This window comes from Colius striatus, chromosome 7, assembly GCF_028858725.1.
Source record: "Colius striatus isolate bColStr4 chromosome 7, bColStr4.1.hap1, whole genome shotgun sequence".
Lineage (NCBI taxonomy): Eukaryota > Metazoa > Chordata > Aves > Coliiformes > Coliidae > Colius > Colius striatus.
Window position 1 is genome coordinate 10,846,641 of NC_084765.1, and position 15,140 is coordinate 10,861,780.

Genomic DNA, 15,140 nt, shown 5'->3' on the forward strand with positions numbered 1-15,140 from the left:
AACAAAACAGTGAATGTGTTAGGGTAAGCAAAAATATCTTTCTCCTCCTCTTGATTCTGAGGCTGTGAGCTAAATCATGATGTTTGTTTTCCTTTGCCATCCACTTCTAACACATAAAGCAATCACTCTTCTGTTGTAATGTCTGAGGTGGATGTAATTACCATGCTGACTGACTGTAACAGATATTTGCTTTGGTCAGCTTTAAAGTCATCCTAGTTGAAGCTGATATTCCTACTCACATTGGCATATTGAAAGAAACACAGTATCTGGAGGCAAGATCATGTTGTCAAGTGTCCAGAGAAAACTTTAATAAATCTTCAGGCATCAAGGCCTTCCTGCCCCAAAACTTACAACAGTAGCCTCCATGCTCCAAAAGAACACTGTCGCATTATCTAGGCTTTTGCCCTCTCCAATCTGCAACAGCAATTCTACTAGTAGGACAAGGAAAGCTTAGTATGCTAGGTAGGAAGCCAACACATACTGTTGATTGGACATTAGTGTGTTAGCCAAAGACATTTACTGCATTTTCTGAAGTTTCTTTTCTCTAGTACTTCACTGAAGCACCTTCTTGAACATGCCCAGAGACATGTAGAATGGGGAATAGAACATACTGAAATAGGAGGAAGAACTAGGGAATATAGCATGCAATTCCTCAGGTGTGGGCTTTAGTCAGGACACTAGAAGCAGTACAGAATGTCCAATAACATCTTTAACAATTTAACATCATCTTTAAGTACCTCCAGCAGCCTGTTGTCACCCATTGGTTCATCATGGAATCAGCAGAAAGTGCTCAACCTTGTGCATTGTTAACACACTGCCTGCTGTGCTGGTTCAGCTGGGTGTTGTCCATTCAGTCACTCACTAGCTACTGACGTTTGATGAGATTGGAGTCAGAAGCTTCAGAATAGTAGATGTCTTGTAATATCTGTCTGCTCAACAAGAACCTCTGTAAAGACATTAAGGTGATTTGAAATCTAGCAAGATTGTTTTCAGAGAGGGCCTTGGAGTTTCATAAAATGTTACATGTTTTCACTTACAAATACTTGAAATATGTGCCAGGAAATCTAAAATAAAGAACTTGAAATCCAATTAAATAGATACTAGTGAATTTTCCGAGACACTTCCATCTCTCATTTTCTAACTTGTTAACATAAATGCTTCTGCAAGAAGGAGATCAGTATCAAGAAGAAAGTTAAAGTATTTGTATCTTATTCAGCTTTAACTACTGCTATGTTGTTTCATCATTGTTTTTTATAAACCACTGATTAAACCACAGATGTACTTGCTTCCTTGTCCTCCTTAAGATGTTGCCAAACTCACTCTTTATATATACATATGCATCAATTTATATATGTTATCATTTGACAACATTGTCATAAGATACTATTTTTAGTGCTACTATTGCCTGCTTTAGTTATTTTATTTTTTGTTATTCTGGCAAATATGCAACTTATCTGGATATATTCAGGTCTGAGGTGAGAACCACAAAAATTGTAGGTTCCAAATGACTACAAGAACTACAAGATGTCTTGATTAACCGAGATTTACCAGCGTAACTGTTCACTTTTTCATTGTTTTGCAACATAGGACTGTACAAAGATAATATTATGTTGGTGTGAGACATTTTGATAGTTTGTTAGACATTGCATTTCTACTTTCTTTTCTGTCTTGTATGGCATTGCTGTCTTCCATACCATTTTGTAGTTGCATAATTGTTCCCTTTTGAACATACAAACAATGAGGTCAACTTGAGTCACGTCAAATAACCAGAGCAAATACCACATATGAAACCATTTAAGATAACAAGTCATGTGATCACATATATTACCTCTTGCCTGGATTTTCTGGATCATACTAGAAGTGTGCTAGAATACACAAAAGCAGCAGAGCTTACCAGCTGACTGATTTTCCTATTATAGGCAACTGATGAGCAGTTTATTGCAAAATATTTAACATAGAGAAGCTAGAACTGAAAGTTCCCTTCCTCTAAATCATGATGCTTTTTCTTTAAGCTGACCTTTTTAAGGCAAAAACTTGTTTTCCTGCAGATAAAAATATGACAGGGATGAAGGTTTAATTTTATTTTAGTGGTTTTAACATTCAGTTATGTTACATTTTAAAGCTGCCTAATTATCAGATGTAACATCTGGGATACAGTATCTATCAGACTGTGTTTTATCCAAACTGGGCACAGATACAAGAAAGTGTTATTTGTATTTATTAACTGGAACATACAGAGAAAGGTCAACACTTTCCCTATTCATCCTTCATCAGCAAGGAGGCTGGTGAGAAAGCAGGGTAAAAGTAAAACTCCTTAATCAACAATAACTTGTGACTTCAAAAATAGGCAAGACACATAAAAACAAAGAATCAGCTTCTTACCCATGCTTTTTTTCTTTTATTGAATATAATTCTGTTCAGTTATACTCAGAGCATATCACAGACCTCTGCTGTTCTACACTGAAGTCAAAAGAAACAGTTTCTCTCTCGTTATAGTGGTTGACAAGAAGAAAAACATTAAAACACTGCTCCCAAACAAGTAGCAATTAAGAGAAAGCAGAACATAGTTAAAATAGTTTCCATTAATACTCTGCAGCACCCTTGAAGTTGTTAAACTGGTCATTTGCTTCTATAACCCTCCCAACTGTTTGTGACAGTGGTTACAATTATTGTGTCCAGGCAGAAAGTATCTGCTTTTGTAAGTTTTTCTTTTGTGTTATCTACAGTGCAAGGCCTCAGAAAGAGGAGTTAACTCTCTTCTAACCTTACAGTCTTTGAGAGCTTCAAGCTGCTGTTGTAGAGTGTGTGGTGGCATAGGTTGGACAATCCAGTTGGTACCTCTTACAGTGCAGACAAGTGCTTCTATGCCTATATGCTCTCATTAGCTAGTTTTCCAGTCATCTGCTATAGCCTTGGCACCATTCCCACTCCCATTGTAGCACAATAGAGTGGCTTTTCTTGCATAGAGGGATTCTCCACACAGAAGTTTTATTCATAGTAACATTAAACATGTCTGACTGGGTTAGAGCAGTAGGCCAATGAGCTGTCCCTACTGTCTCCTGCAGTGAATAGAGATGCTGTTTAGGGACATCATGTAAATATGGATACTTCCTGTGATCTCTTCTCCTCATACTTTCCTGGCATCATTGGGATTAATGGTTTTAAAGAGCACACTTCTGCCTATTTCCTCAAGTATATGTTTCAATACTCCGATCTGAGATATTTTCTCTTCTTTAGGAGAGGACTTGCTGATGCCATCTACCTTCACAGCCTCTCAGGACTAGAAATTCCAGAGACTTGCTCAAGTATTTTATCAATTTTAAACTATTTTCCTGACAGTTTTAGTGAGTGGTCCTGCTCACTCACTCCAGTTGTAATGTTGAAGGATTTGATGAATGACACTTCTGTGTTCACCTTATCCACCACCTCAGTGATTCTGTAAACCTAAACTGCTCCGCAGCAGTTCAGCAGTTCACCTCTCTAAACAGAAGAGTTCCATGCTTTTTAATCTCTCCTCAGAAAACAGCCACTCCATCCCTTTGACTCTTTACATTGCTTTTCTCTCTTGCCTCTGTAAATCTACTGTCCTTTTGATGTGGAGATTGGAACTGTGTGCTGAACTTGAGGTGGAGGTGCACCAAGGTTTTATACAGTGCCAGGCTGACCTCTCTGTCACATTCTCAGTAACCTTCCTGACTATGCCCAGCATACTGACTTCTGGCTGCTGCTGGACACTGAGACAGAAAGTCACTTTTCCCCCTCTCATTGTCTCTCATTTGGCCTACAGCACTTATTCTTTGAAAGAACTGGGCTTTTTCAGTCCCTTTTTCCATAACAGATTTTTTTTCCCCAGGTCATATTTACTTTGAATATATGAGAGCTGCCAGAGTGTTAAATCCAGACTAATTCAGTTACTGGGGATTCCAAACTGCTGTGCTTTTAACCAGAGAGCAGAATGGAATCCTAACTGAAACCAAAACTGGATCTTGAACAGTATTCAAAATATCATTTTGAAACCCTTTTCAAACACACTTACATATAAAAGTTACCATTTCAAAGTAGAATTTGACTGAGATCTGGCATCCCCCAGTAAATATCTGTGCAATATAAGGGCTGTTTAGACTCATTTTTGCACTAGTGTTTGTTTCAAGACAGTAGCAAGAGTTCCCTGGCTGCTCCACGTTGCTCTTTAGATTCTCACTGGGCTTACTCACACAGGGGCCTGCCTCTAATGATCGCCAGTGAACAGCCTTTAATGCAAGAGGGCTGGCAGTAGCTTTATTTCGTGTTCTTCTGTGTGTGTCAGTTGTGATGTTATTACTAATGACATGTCCTATAGGGAACAGTAGGCCTAAGGTTCTCAAGATATTTCCCATCAGTCCTACCATGTGCCTTACTGGGTAGGTGTGTATACATGCATGTGCTTCTGTGCTTCCATGATCGTATCTGTGTGCACACATCCATCTGTTGGGTAGGGCTGGTTCAGCCTGTTTGTTAGTCATGTCTCCCACTCCTCTGCCTGAGTGGCCAGTAGTCACCTGCAGTGCTTCAGTCTTACCTGGGGCCCTACAGATTTAGGCAGAAGGCAGTTGCTTTTCTGGGCTGGAAAAACTTTATGTCATACATTGAAAATGTTATTTTCTCAAAAAAATGCTGCTGTATTCACTGTTCTCTTGGTAGCTCAGAGTGGCAAAGTGGTATCAGGATAGGAGAAGTACCAGACATCTGCTGGGCAAAGTGAAACCCACTGTTCTGCTTGCTCAGAACAACAAAAAGAACAGAATTGTTTCATTTCTTCATCTCCTCAGAATATGTAAAGGTATTGTGATGTTCCTGGTTTTTCTGAGTAAAGCCCAGGAGGAATGAAAAATGTGTGTCCGTGCCTTACTCAGCATATTGAGTAATAAGCCCAGGCCAGATATAAAATTCTTTCAAACACAGGCCTCCCTGCTGGCAGCAGCACTGTGCCACTTTGACATCCAGCAATAATTTTCAATGGGAGTGATTTATTTTTCTTTAGAAGGCAGCAGATGGCAGCAAAGTTGTACAGATGTGCCAGACCAGTAGAAGAAGAAAAATATCTTAGTACACACGCTCTAACAATGTTCCATGGAAAAAACATATCATTTGTTTCTGCCTGTCTTGCAGTGTGGTTAAGACAATAAATCAGGTTTAATGGTCCTCATGCACTTGTAATGTGAGAGGTTTCTTTCCCCCATTACCAGGAGTTAATAAAATCAGGTAGGAATGAGATGATGTGAATTATCACTCGGTAAATCATCTTTGTGCCTGCAGGAATCACTTATTTGTGCAAATCTTCTTATAGCCTTCATTAAGCAGGTACTGATTGCCTCATACAAATATCACACAAGGGACAGACTGTGTGTGCACCTTGACTGGTACAGGAGCTTGGAGTGCCAATCTCTCGCAGCTGTGAGCTGTGTATGGCACTCACTCTCTCATTTGAGTTGGTTGTCTGCATACATCCTTTTCAAAGACTTCAAAATAGGAGATGAGGGGTTTTTTTTCAAAGTGGAGAGAAGAGAGAGAGAGAAGGAAGGAAGTGCTGCTAGATAAAGTCATAGTGTTTCAAACACTCCAAAATCCTACTGCATTAAATAAAAAATTAAGTCTGGAGTCTGGACGAGAATGTTGGAAGTTTCTGGGATTCAACCCCTACTCATGAACACATTTAGCACCACATTTGACACAAGTACATCTGTGAAGCTGCTGTTGGAAGCAGTACCATATCCATCGAAGAGGACCGGCAATGATCGTGCATTGCTGGATTCATTTCAGATTGAACTGAGCATCTTGATTTGGGTTACCTCTTTTTTATAGAGTCCATGTCCTTCTACCTTACAGTAGTTTCTTCAGTCTTTAAAACCAGAACTTGTGAATAAATGAAGTATAAAGCAAAACTTACAGTACAATCTTTCAGAATAAAAATAGAAATGTTTTTGAAGGAAAGCTGTATCTTAGATTTCTTTCCTGTTGAAGTCAGTAGAAGTTTCGTTTCAATTAGATGGGATCAGTCTGAGGCCTGGGATTTGGTGTGGAGATTCCTATCTGGCTCACCAGTTCATCACTGCCAGAAAGTCTGATGTCTGTAGGCAGTAAAGAGACTAATGATGTATGCCAGTTGCATATTTTTCATGTTGTTTATCAATAAAGGGCCAGACTGTGAATTTGTTCCTTATGCTGAGTGAAATGCAGAGCTGCACAGCCCCAGGAAAAAAAAAAGACTTAGAAAAAGTGACTTACAAATCCATCACTTTTTCCTTGTCTCTAAGGAGACCAAACTTACTTTACAAGGTGCAGCTGTCTTCTTGCAGTGTGCAGACTTAGATCTGCTCCTGAGTCTTTATATGCAGACGAGGAAGTGTAATGGCCTCTCAGAGTTGATACTTTACTAGCAGAGAGCCACGAGTCATGTAAGGGGAAATGGGGAACCCACACCACCTTTTGTCCTCTCCTGTAACAGCAGTGGTGGCCTTTTAGTCTGGCTGTTTAATTTTCATGGTAACTCTTGTGATAGTCACCACTTATTAAAAGAACAATAATTGTGTTTGTTTGATGAACTGCTTGATTTGGTCCTGAAATAACAGATAAGATCTGCTATGTTTGTTCTCCTATTTCTGACAGTACTACTGGACATCAGAGATTAAGACCAGGCCATTTGTTTGTTTGTTTTGACACCACGTTAGCAAAGTATGAAGAAACTATAAACCACTTTATAATTACTGGAAAAGTTGCATGTAATTTGCAAACTGACAGATCTGGGAAGTGATAGTTGACTGAAAGATTGGAAGAATACTTATTTTGCAAACCTATTCTGAGGGTCAGAATTTATTACAAAATATTTGCCTTCAGCTGGGTTGGACTGATCTTTCCTGACTTTGGAAAAACCCAGGCTTTTGTAAGCAGATGACAGACTCAAGGAGGTCTAGTTAAATGTTTGGTAAAAGTTATCATAGAATAAAACAAAGGCAAAGATTTCATTTGGCTTCCTCATTGCTATTGCTGATGGTGGGAATTTTGCAAGTGAAACACTCCAGTCTTATCAAATCATTATATTGATTCTAGTCTTAATGCAACTGTTTGTTTTGAGACATTTGGAGACATTATCAAGCATTTTGACTAGTGTACACAGCATGTAGTAAAATGGCTTTTACATAGCAAAGTTCTTTACCTCTTGAACAAATTATGATCCTTCTCCTCATGAAGGATACATGGCTCTGCTCCAAATAATTATTTAAAAATTAAAACAATTTCAAAGCTGACACAAATTATGTAGGGAAAAAAAAACCCTGTTCTTTAGGAAATATTTGGATAGTAAAAGCATACCCTTGTGAACACAATAAACAAATTTTAGTTAAGCATAATTGGATTTAGTTATTGCTTGTACTCAGTCATGCTGGAATTTTTTCTCCTAATGCCTGTGTGCTCCACACTACTTAAGTATGATGTGAGATAATATAAAACGGTGTATTGACGGCACAAGGAAAATATTTGGATGGCTGTCTGGAGTTGCCATTATTGGCTTTAATTATGACTTGCTGTCCTTTGGGTACTAAATGAGCCAGAAAAGGCTTCATATGTGCCAAAGTATTCATTAGTATTCCCCTTTCTGTCATTGTACTTGCAGAAAAAGTTTCTATCTGGCACCTGACTGCAGTTCTTACTAGCACAGACCAAGATGATTTGTAGATTTTGGTTATTATCTGAAAGTACACCAACATCTCTACTTTTTTGATACAGTGGAAATTGTTCCTAGGTGACAGTGGCAGAACTCTGTGACCACTTTCTGATATAACTGGAGAACAAACATTTTTTGCACTTCAATGTGACATGGCTTCTTAAAGTAAGTTTTGTGGTACAAACTGGAAAAAGAAAAATAGTTACTTGTTCCCCTCTTCCAGTTTAGGGGATTTGCACTAGGACTTTATGGGAAAGTGCTTGTGTATCAGCATTTTAGGTCCCTTGACACTATTCTGTATAGCACTAATAATAGAGCCACAAAAACCTTTCTGAGATAAAAATAGCCTTTGCAATCTATTTCAGTAGTAAAAAATTGTCTATAGTGAAGTACTTTTTCTTTGCTCACAATAACAACTCATAAATGGCAACATATAAAGAATAACTCATATAAACTCACATAAAGAACAACTCATAAACTCATAAAGAACAACTCATAAAGAATAGTCTATGAACCAAGTCCATGAATTCAGTTCTGACACTTCACAGTGAGGTCCTGCTGAGAATGGTGACCACTCCTTTGGCATCTACACTTGAACAGGCTGGTGGACAAGGACGAATTCCTATTCCAATACATATTTACCATTGCAAAATGGAATTTCAATTTAGAATCTTGTTTAAACTGAACTTAGAGTCATGTTTCAAGCAGCCTTTGAAATGCTGGCCTGTGCAACAACAGACTTCTTAGAAACTCATACTTTAACTGAGGTGGTGTGTAAACAGATGCTCCTGATTTTGGAGGCATTTGATGACATCTCCCACATCTCATCTATCACATTCAAGCATAAGCTGGCCTTGACCTAAGCCCACAGCTCTTCTTGGACTTTTGGGATTTTAAGAGGGTGGTTTCTTTCATGGTCTGATACTGTTTGTCTTGTTCTCCCTGAGACTTCATGAGTTTCAAAATCCTTGTGCTCCTCAGAGATTTTGATGTAGTTCATGTATGAATTTTAAGTACTGTTTAAAGGCTCAACATTTTGCTTGTGGAATGTTCATAGTGAAATAATGCTTAGACAAAGCTCGTCAGTAATGTCTCCTACTTGGGCCGGAGAAGAGCTTTCATCTGGACAGCTCTTCTCTGGGGCAGTTGCAGAAATAAATGAGGAGAGGCAATGCTGTCTCTGTGTATTTTATCTCTCACAAAATCTGGAGCTCAGTTTGTGATATGGGTTTAGCGGTGCAGTGGGAAAGAAACCCTGCCTGCTCTGTCAATTCTCCTTCAGCCTATCTAGCCTAGCTTAACAAGGTTCACTAAAATACAAAGTCATAGCGTTTCCAAGGTTTGCTTTCTCAGCTAAAGAACATGCTGTGTTCAGGCACAGGGCTACTCACTACTTTCTGTCTAGTTCAGCATTATTGACCTTTACACTTTAAAATACATGGTTTCAAAGATTAGGGGAGAGGAAATTATTTTTTGTAAATGTTTTTTTTGCTTCCTGCCAAGCGCAGAATTTTGCTTTTCCCTACAAGTGCGGCAGGTGGTGCTCTTGATCCTTCCAAACAGAAATTGTACTTGCTACGCGTCAGGAAGGTCAGAATTGTGCCATGCAGCAATAGCTTGCTGGTTTTAGCCCTGTCCAAGGATCTTTCAGGTTTCTATCAGTGAAAAAGAAGGAAGGTAAAAGAGGTAGTTTAAGTGGGATCTCGGTTTTTGTAGTAAATGAAGAAAATATCAATACAAACACAAGTATCTGATTGGCAAGTACATACTTAAGGATGCTATAGCCCAATCCAGCCTCGAGTCCCAAGTTATGTTACCCATAAATAAAATATTGTAGCTGTTAACTTGTCATTTCAGTGGTCCTGTGTACTTTAAGTACAATCACGCTTTCACATGCACACTGTAATTTCCCACCACGAGCATTCTGACAAAAACTTTTAAGCAGCAACTATTCTGATTTCAAGATCTTTCATTATTTGAGAGAAGCCACTTGCTTGTTTCTCAGCTGGCAGCTATAATCTGCATTGAAGATCATGCATTTTCAATCACCCCTTACACCTTACAAAATCTTGATCAGAAAGTCCACCAGCAGTAGAGAGGTAAATTCTCTCGCAGCTGTTAAAAAACAGATGGTAATTAAAACTGGCAAGTGTCAATATCTATGCATTTTTGGTTAAGAAAAGAATATTTCAAGTGGAAACTCCACCTCTCAAGATCGCAAAATTCTTAGTTGAAAATGTTTAGGAAAGTAATTAAAAATAGGCAATTCTGAGCAGAACTTCAAAACTTTTGAGAGAAAAATCATAATGAATATATGCCAAGTGTCTAGTCAACTGGATTTCTAGCCAAGCTTTTTTGCAGCAGTATTCCTGCAATGGCATCATTGCTGGTTCTTTTGATTTTTTTGTTGCAAATATGTGTTCCTTAGGCATTTAGTATTGGGTACAAAAATATGTCCACTTCATTTATTCTATCAGCATTTGGGGCTGCTATTCCTCAGTCCTCTCCAGTGTAGGTTAACTACATTCAGAGATACTGTAAAATAGGGGAAATTGTATGTTTTATCCAAGATGTTATTCAGATACACTGGTTTAGTTTTTAGGACTAAACAGTTTAAAAGAGTTTAGTTTGTTTTCTTCGAGTGCAAAGAGTAGACACCAATAGATGGTGCTGGTGGTGCATTAAAAAGGTTCAGTTTCACATTTGTTTTCTGGTCTGTGGTTGGAATTTGTGTTTTTTTTTTTTTTAAAAAAAAAGGGGGGGGGAGAAGAAAAAAAAAAAGAAGAAGAAAACAACAAAATCCCTCATGCTAAGCTTTTATCCAAGATGTTCTACCCACACTGAACCGGTCACCATTTAACTTTAACCTGAACTGTGGCCCAGGAAATCCTTCAACATAAATAACCTTGGAAGCTGCCATGACCATTTTTGGAACGTGCTCCCTCAATAAATCTGTTACTTTGTTGTGCAATGTTGAAGTGTGCAGTTGTTTCTCTGATTAATTAGGGTAAAAAATAAACTTGCATGATCAATCCAAGCTGTGACACGTTTCAGCCCTGGCTGGAACATGTCGATAGAAAAAGCCTTAGAGCCCTCTCAATAGATCTCCCAGGGATTTTTAAGATGCATGCTTGCTTTGGAGTTTACTTGATTTGACTAGATAAAGCGTCTGTTAACAAGATTTGTAGTTAGACAGTTTTATTCTGCCACAGAACTGCCATGCTAGGTTAGTAAGGGTAGGACTGAAGACAATAAGAAATCATTCGTCTTGACCACCTGCCCCCACTGAAGACAGCATAATAGAACTGGTTTATGTAATAGTGTTTATTTTATTTCACATATTGTCCGTGGAGAACAGATGATAACATTCTCTACATCTTTTACCAGTCTGGAATGCAAGATAAAAAAAGGTATTGGAAAAAGAGCTTAATGTTTGACATTCACGATATGAAAATAGAGGGGATACAATGTTTTAAAATGCCCTTATGCAATATATATATATAAACGTATAAAAATAAAATATATTTTTTTAAAAAGATACAAACAGGACATGACACAGAACAATCTTAAATATCGATACGTATCTCATGATCCACACACACCGCACTTAATATTAACAAAAACCACGTACAATTGCACTTTTCCTCTCTGTGACGTTCAAGTATATCGCAGTCCCCGCAGGGACTAGTGAGTGTCCGATTCCCTGCCGGGTGCAGATAACGCAGAGGGTAGAGCAGATGTAGGCGACCTGTCCTTTCCGGGGGGCCGAACGCGCACTTCCCCCCCCCCCCACAACAGCCGGGGGCAGAGAGCGAGGCCGGGGCAGAGCAACCCCTGAGCAACCCCTCCTGGGGGCAGACGGGGCCGGGGCAGCTCCGGGCGCGGCCCGCCGCCGAGGAACGCCGTCCCCCCGGTGCAGCGCCGGGGCAGGGGGCGGCATGGCGGCCGCGGCCGAGCGCTTCCAGTCCCAGGCGGCGGCGGGCAGGGGAGCCGCCGGTGCCTCGCCCGGGGAGGGTAAAGAAAAAGTCACTGTCCGCCTCGCCGCTGCGGGGGGCGCAGCCCCTGCGCGTCTCCGGCGGGACGCGGCCTTCACAGCTTCCCCGCGCCAGGCGCGGGTGGGGGACCGCGGGACCGGCCGCCCCTCGCTCTGCCCGGCCCCCGGCGGCGCGGCCCGCCGCTCCGCCGCCCCGGCCCGGGGAGGGCGCGCCGGGGTCCTGCCCGGACAGGCGCGCTCTACGCATCCTGGAGGCGGCTCTCGAGCGGCGGCGGACCTCCAGAGCGTCCATGCCTCAGTCCATCCATCCGAGACGCTGTCGGCCGGGTAGCGCGGCGCTCAGACCCCGAGGACGGGGGTGAGGGACTGCGCCCGCCGCGTCCGGGGCCGGCGGCCGGGCCGGGGAGAGCGCGCCGGGCTGCGGTGCTCGGGCAGGGAGCGCCGCCTGCGGCCGTAGCCCTGGGGGCTGATCTTGCTGGCGGGGGCGGCGTCGTCCTTATCCTTGTCGGTCAGCTGGTAGATCTGGTGGGCCAGCGTCTGCACCGTGCACGTCCCGAACCGGCATCCCATGCGGATGGCTTGGAAGTGGGGGAAGCTGTTAATGCTCTGGCGGTAGCGCTTGACGCGGATGTGAGCATCCTCCCGGCCGCTGCGAGGCAGGAAGAGAGAGAGAGCGGGCATGAGAAAAGTGCAGTGGGGCCCCGGAGGAGGGGACCCAGTAGGCCCGGGGCGGGGAGGGCTGGGAGCCCCCAGGCTGGAGGCGGGCCCATCCCGACGGTGCAAACTCCCCCCGCCACCCCCCAGCTCTGCCCTCCGCCGAGCGGCAGGACAGGGGCGATTTGGTCGCAGAGCAGAGCTTGCTGCCTATGGGAGGAAAGGCCTCGCCGTTTTGTGGCTGTTACTTTATCTATGAACTCAGAGCTCAAGTTACTATTTATATTTGACTTTCATAGTAAAGGCGCTGCTATCTCCCGCCAGCTGAAGACCGCGGGGAAAAGGAGGCGGAAGCCTGCATTCAGCGCTATGTGCAGCCCGGGCAGGACCTGTCTGCGGGGCTTGGGGGATCTATAGCGACAATAAGCCCGAACACCCGGAAACGTGGGGACTCAAACTTCCCACTGTCCCGAGCAAGTGCCTGAGCCCTGACGGGGCTGGAATTTACCTAGAATGCGAGACTCGGGGATCCTCCTTCACGTCCTGGGTCCGTATGAGCAGCTGCATGTCGGCGGCTGCCCCCAGTCCTCGGAGCGCGCTCGCGGGCTTCACATCCCGCTTGGTTCGGCTCAGTGCCCATTTCGTCCATCTGAAAGGAGCACAAGGGAAGAGGACAGCCTGTTAGCGCAAGCCTGCAGGGCGGGAGCCAAACCAAATACATTCGAGGGGCGATAATCTTTGCCAGTACCGAGATTTTTTTTTTCTGGATTGGTTTTTTGGGGTTTTTTTTAAGGAGTTTGTTTGTTTGGGTTTTTTCCCCGGATGTTTCCTGAATGAGCAGGAGGCCTTTAAGGCGCTGTGTAATTCCCGCAGGGAATCCAGTCCCTCTGACCAGGGCCGGAGCCCGGCGCGGGACTCGGCAGCTCCCGAGCGGAGCGGGCGCAGGCGGGAGGGCGCGCTCCTGTACTCACTTTCTTTTGAACGCTGTCGCTACGTCCGCCCTTGTAGCATCCACCTCGAAGAAGGTCACAGAGCCGAGACAGAGTAGGGCTACGTGAAATAGTTTCATGCTGGCTGGGCTCCTGGCAGAGGGAAAAGAGAAGAACTGTAAGCATGGTTGCTAACAGAAGTCAAGTAAGGTCTCTCCTTTTTTTCTGGTGATTCCAGAGATCTCCTTCCCCCGGAGAGCCTCTAGGCTACCCGGGGACTTTGTGAGCGATATGAACCAGAAGCTGATATTTGCTCAGCAGCTTATCACAGAGTAAATAACAGAGCCTCCAAAGTTTACGTTTATCGAGAGCTTTACTTGCAGAAGCGGCTGAAAACCAGCAGGATTTCCAGAATACCCCCAGCGGCTTGCACTAGGATTTAGCAAACGCAGGAGATTAGAGCGAGCTGGCTATCAGACGCATCGTTTCCAAACTCCAGCAAGTGTTTTGCTGCCTGGAAGTTTATCCCCTGATAGCTCATCTTCACACGCAGAACCATCTAGCTCTGGATCTTATGTTGTAAACCGCAGCTGATGCCAAGAGCTAGTGCAAGACTCAGCAGCATAACTCCAAACTCTTCAAAACAGTCCAGGTTTAGTAGATTTTTAGTTCCTTTCCACCTCCCCTGCATCTTTTGCTGTTGTTGAGGGAGGAAAAAAAAAAAAAGTAGTTCTTACCTGGCAGTGAGGATAATCCACTGAGACAAATGTTCCTGTGGTAGTAGCTATCCGGACTGGCAGGCTTTCCTGAGGAGCGAGAGCTCCTTCTTTGTGTGTCTGAAGCAACCACCGCCGGGCTGCGCCCCACCGCTCCCTTTATAGCGCGGGAAGGGGGTGGGCCTTGGCGTGGCCGCCGATTCGGCTTTGACACTTACCCCCACCCCCACACCCCGAGCACTTCTTCATCATTCTAGTGTGCAGCGGGGGCAACCCATCCTAAAGTAAAATAAGAGGATTGTTGGAAATTATCTTAAACATGCCCGTTGGTATTTTGTTAGTTATAATGACAGCTTTGAGGCAGGGATTCCGAGTCATGGCATAACTTGCAAAATCTGATAAGCCCCTCCGTGTGTTTTAGTGGGGACAGGCAGAATTTCTAACTGCCGAGATGTAATTATGTTTACACGGTCTATAGCATATTTTCTCATTCTAGGCATCTTAACTTCGGGCATGTGGAAGCAGGGGAGTATCAACTAGACTCAATCAATCTCAAAATCCATGCAAATCCATCAAATACTAAAGTTCCAAAAATAAACCCATATTTGGACAACATGAATTATAATGAGTAACTGTATGAGTGCCAGCTTTCTTTACATAAGGAGGTGACAAATCGGGTGTCATTAATATTTATGACGCAACTCGGGTGCATTTTTTTATCTAATAAAATGTGTTTGATTTACTTATCGATCCGAGCAAATCACAAATGAAATTATGTTGGAAGATGAAGGTTAAACAGCATTTCTGTACCTTTGAATAAGGGAAGCAGCATTGCTCTGGAGCAAACACGGGGTCACTGACATGCGTGTGGTTCTGGACTCTGGGGAAGACCTGCCATTACATCGTTTCATCCCCAGTCCGCAAACCTTTAATACATGGGTGAACTTACTTCCCCGGTTATAAAGCTAATCAAGGGCAGGAGCAAGGTCTCTAGTAGTGTTCTCCCCACTGGCCACTAGCAAAACCTTAGTCTGCCCACCTTTGGGTTTGGTTTTGGTTTTTCTTTTTTAGAGTCTTTAACATCTTTGCTCCGTGATGCTTCAAAAATGCAGAGGACCGACTGCGCAGGAGGTGCATCAGACGGACTG

At 43.0% G+C, this 15,140-nt stretch overlaps 1 protein-coding gene across 1 annotated transcript; it reads right to left on the minus strand.

Annotated features, from left to right (window-relative positions):
- Positions 1-11,005: 11,005 nt before the first annotated feature.
- Positions 11,006-14,216, minus strand: ADM (adrenomedullin). Its single transcript, XM_061999233.1, has 4 exons — positions 14,014-14,216; positions 13,319-13,429; positions 12,856-12,996; positions 11,006-12,342 (listed from the first exon to the last, which is right to left on the minus strand). Exons 2-4 carry the CDS (start codon positions 13,414-13,416, stop codon positions 12,033-12,035), a joined length of 549 nt encoding a protein of 182 aa, XP_061855217.1. The 5' UTR covers positions 13,417-13,429; positions 14,014-14,216; the 3' UTR covers positions 11,006-12,032.
- Positions 14,217-15,140: the final 924 nt, after the last annotated feature.

Bases quoted from the DNA above. Each gene is read 5' to 3' on its own strand.
- ADM (XM_061999233.1), bottom strand. From the start codon at position 13,416: ATGAAACTATTTCACGTAGCCCTACTCTGTCTCGGCTCTGTGACCTTC. The intron at 12,997-13,318 runs GTGAGTACAGGA...TGCTCCTTTCAG, and splicing joins GCGACAGCGTTCAAAAGAAA to ATGGACGAAATGGGCACTGA. The intron at 12,343-12,855 runs GTAAATTCCAGC...CCTGCCTCGCAG, and splicing joins CCCCGAGTCTCGCATTCTAG to CGGCCGGGAGGATGCTCACA.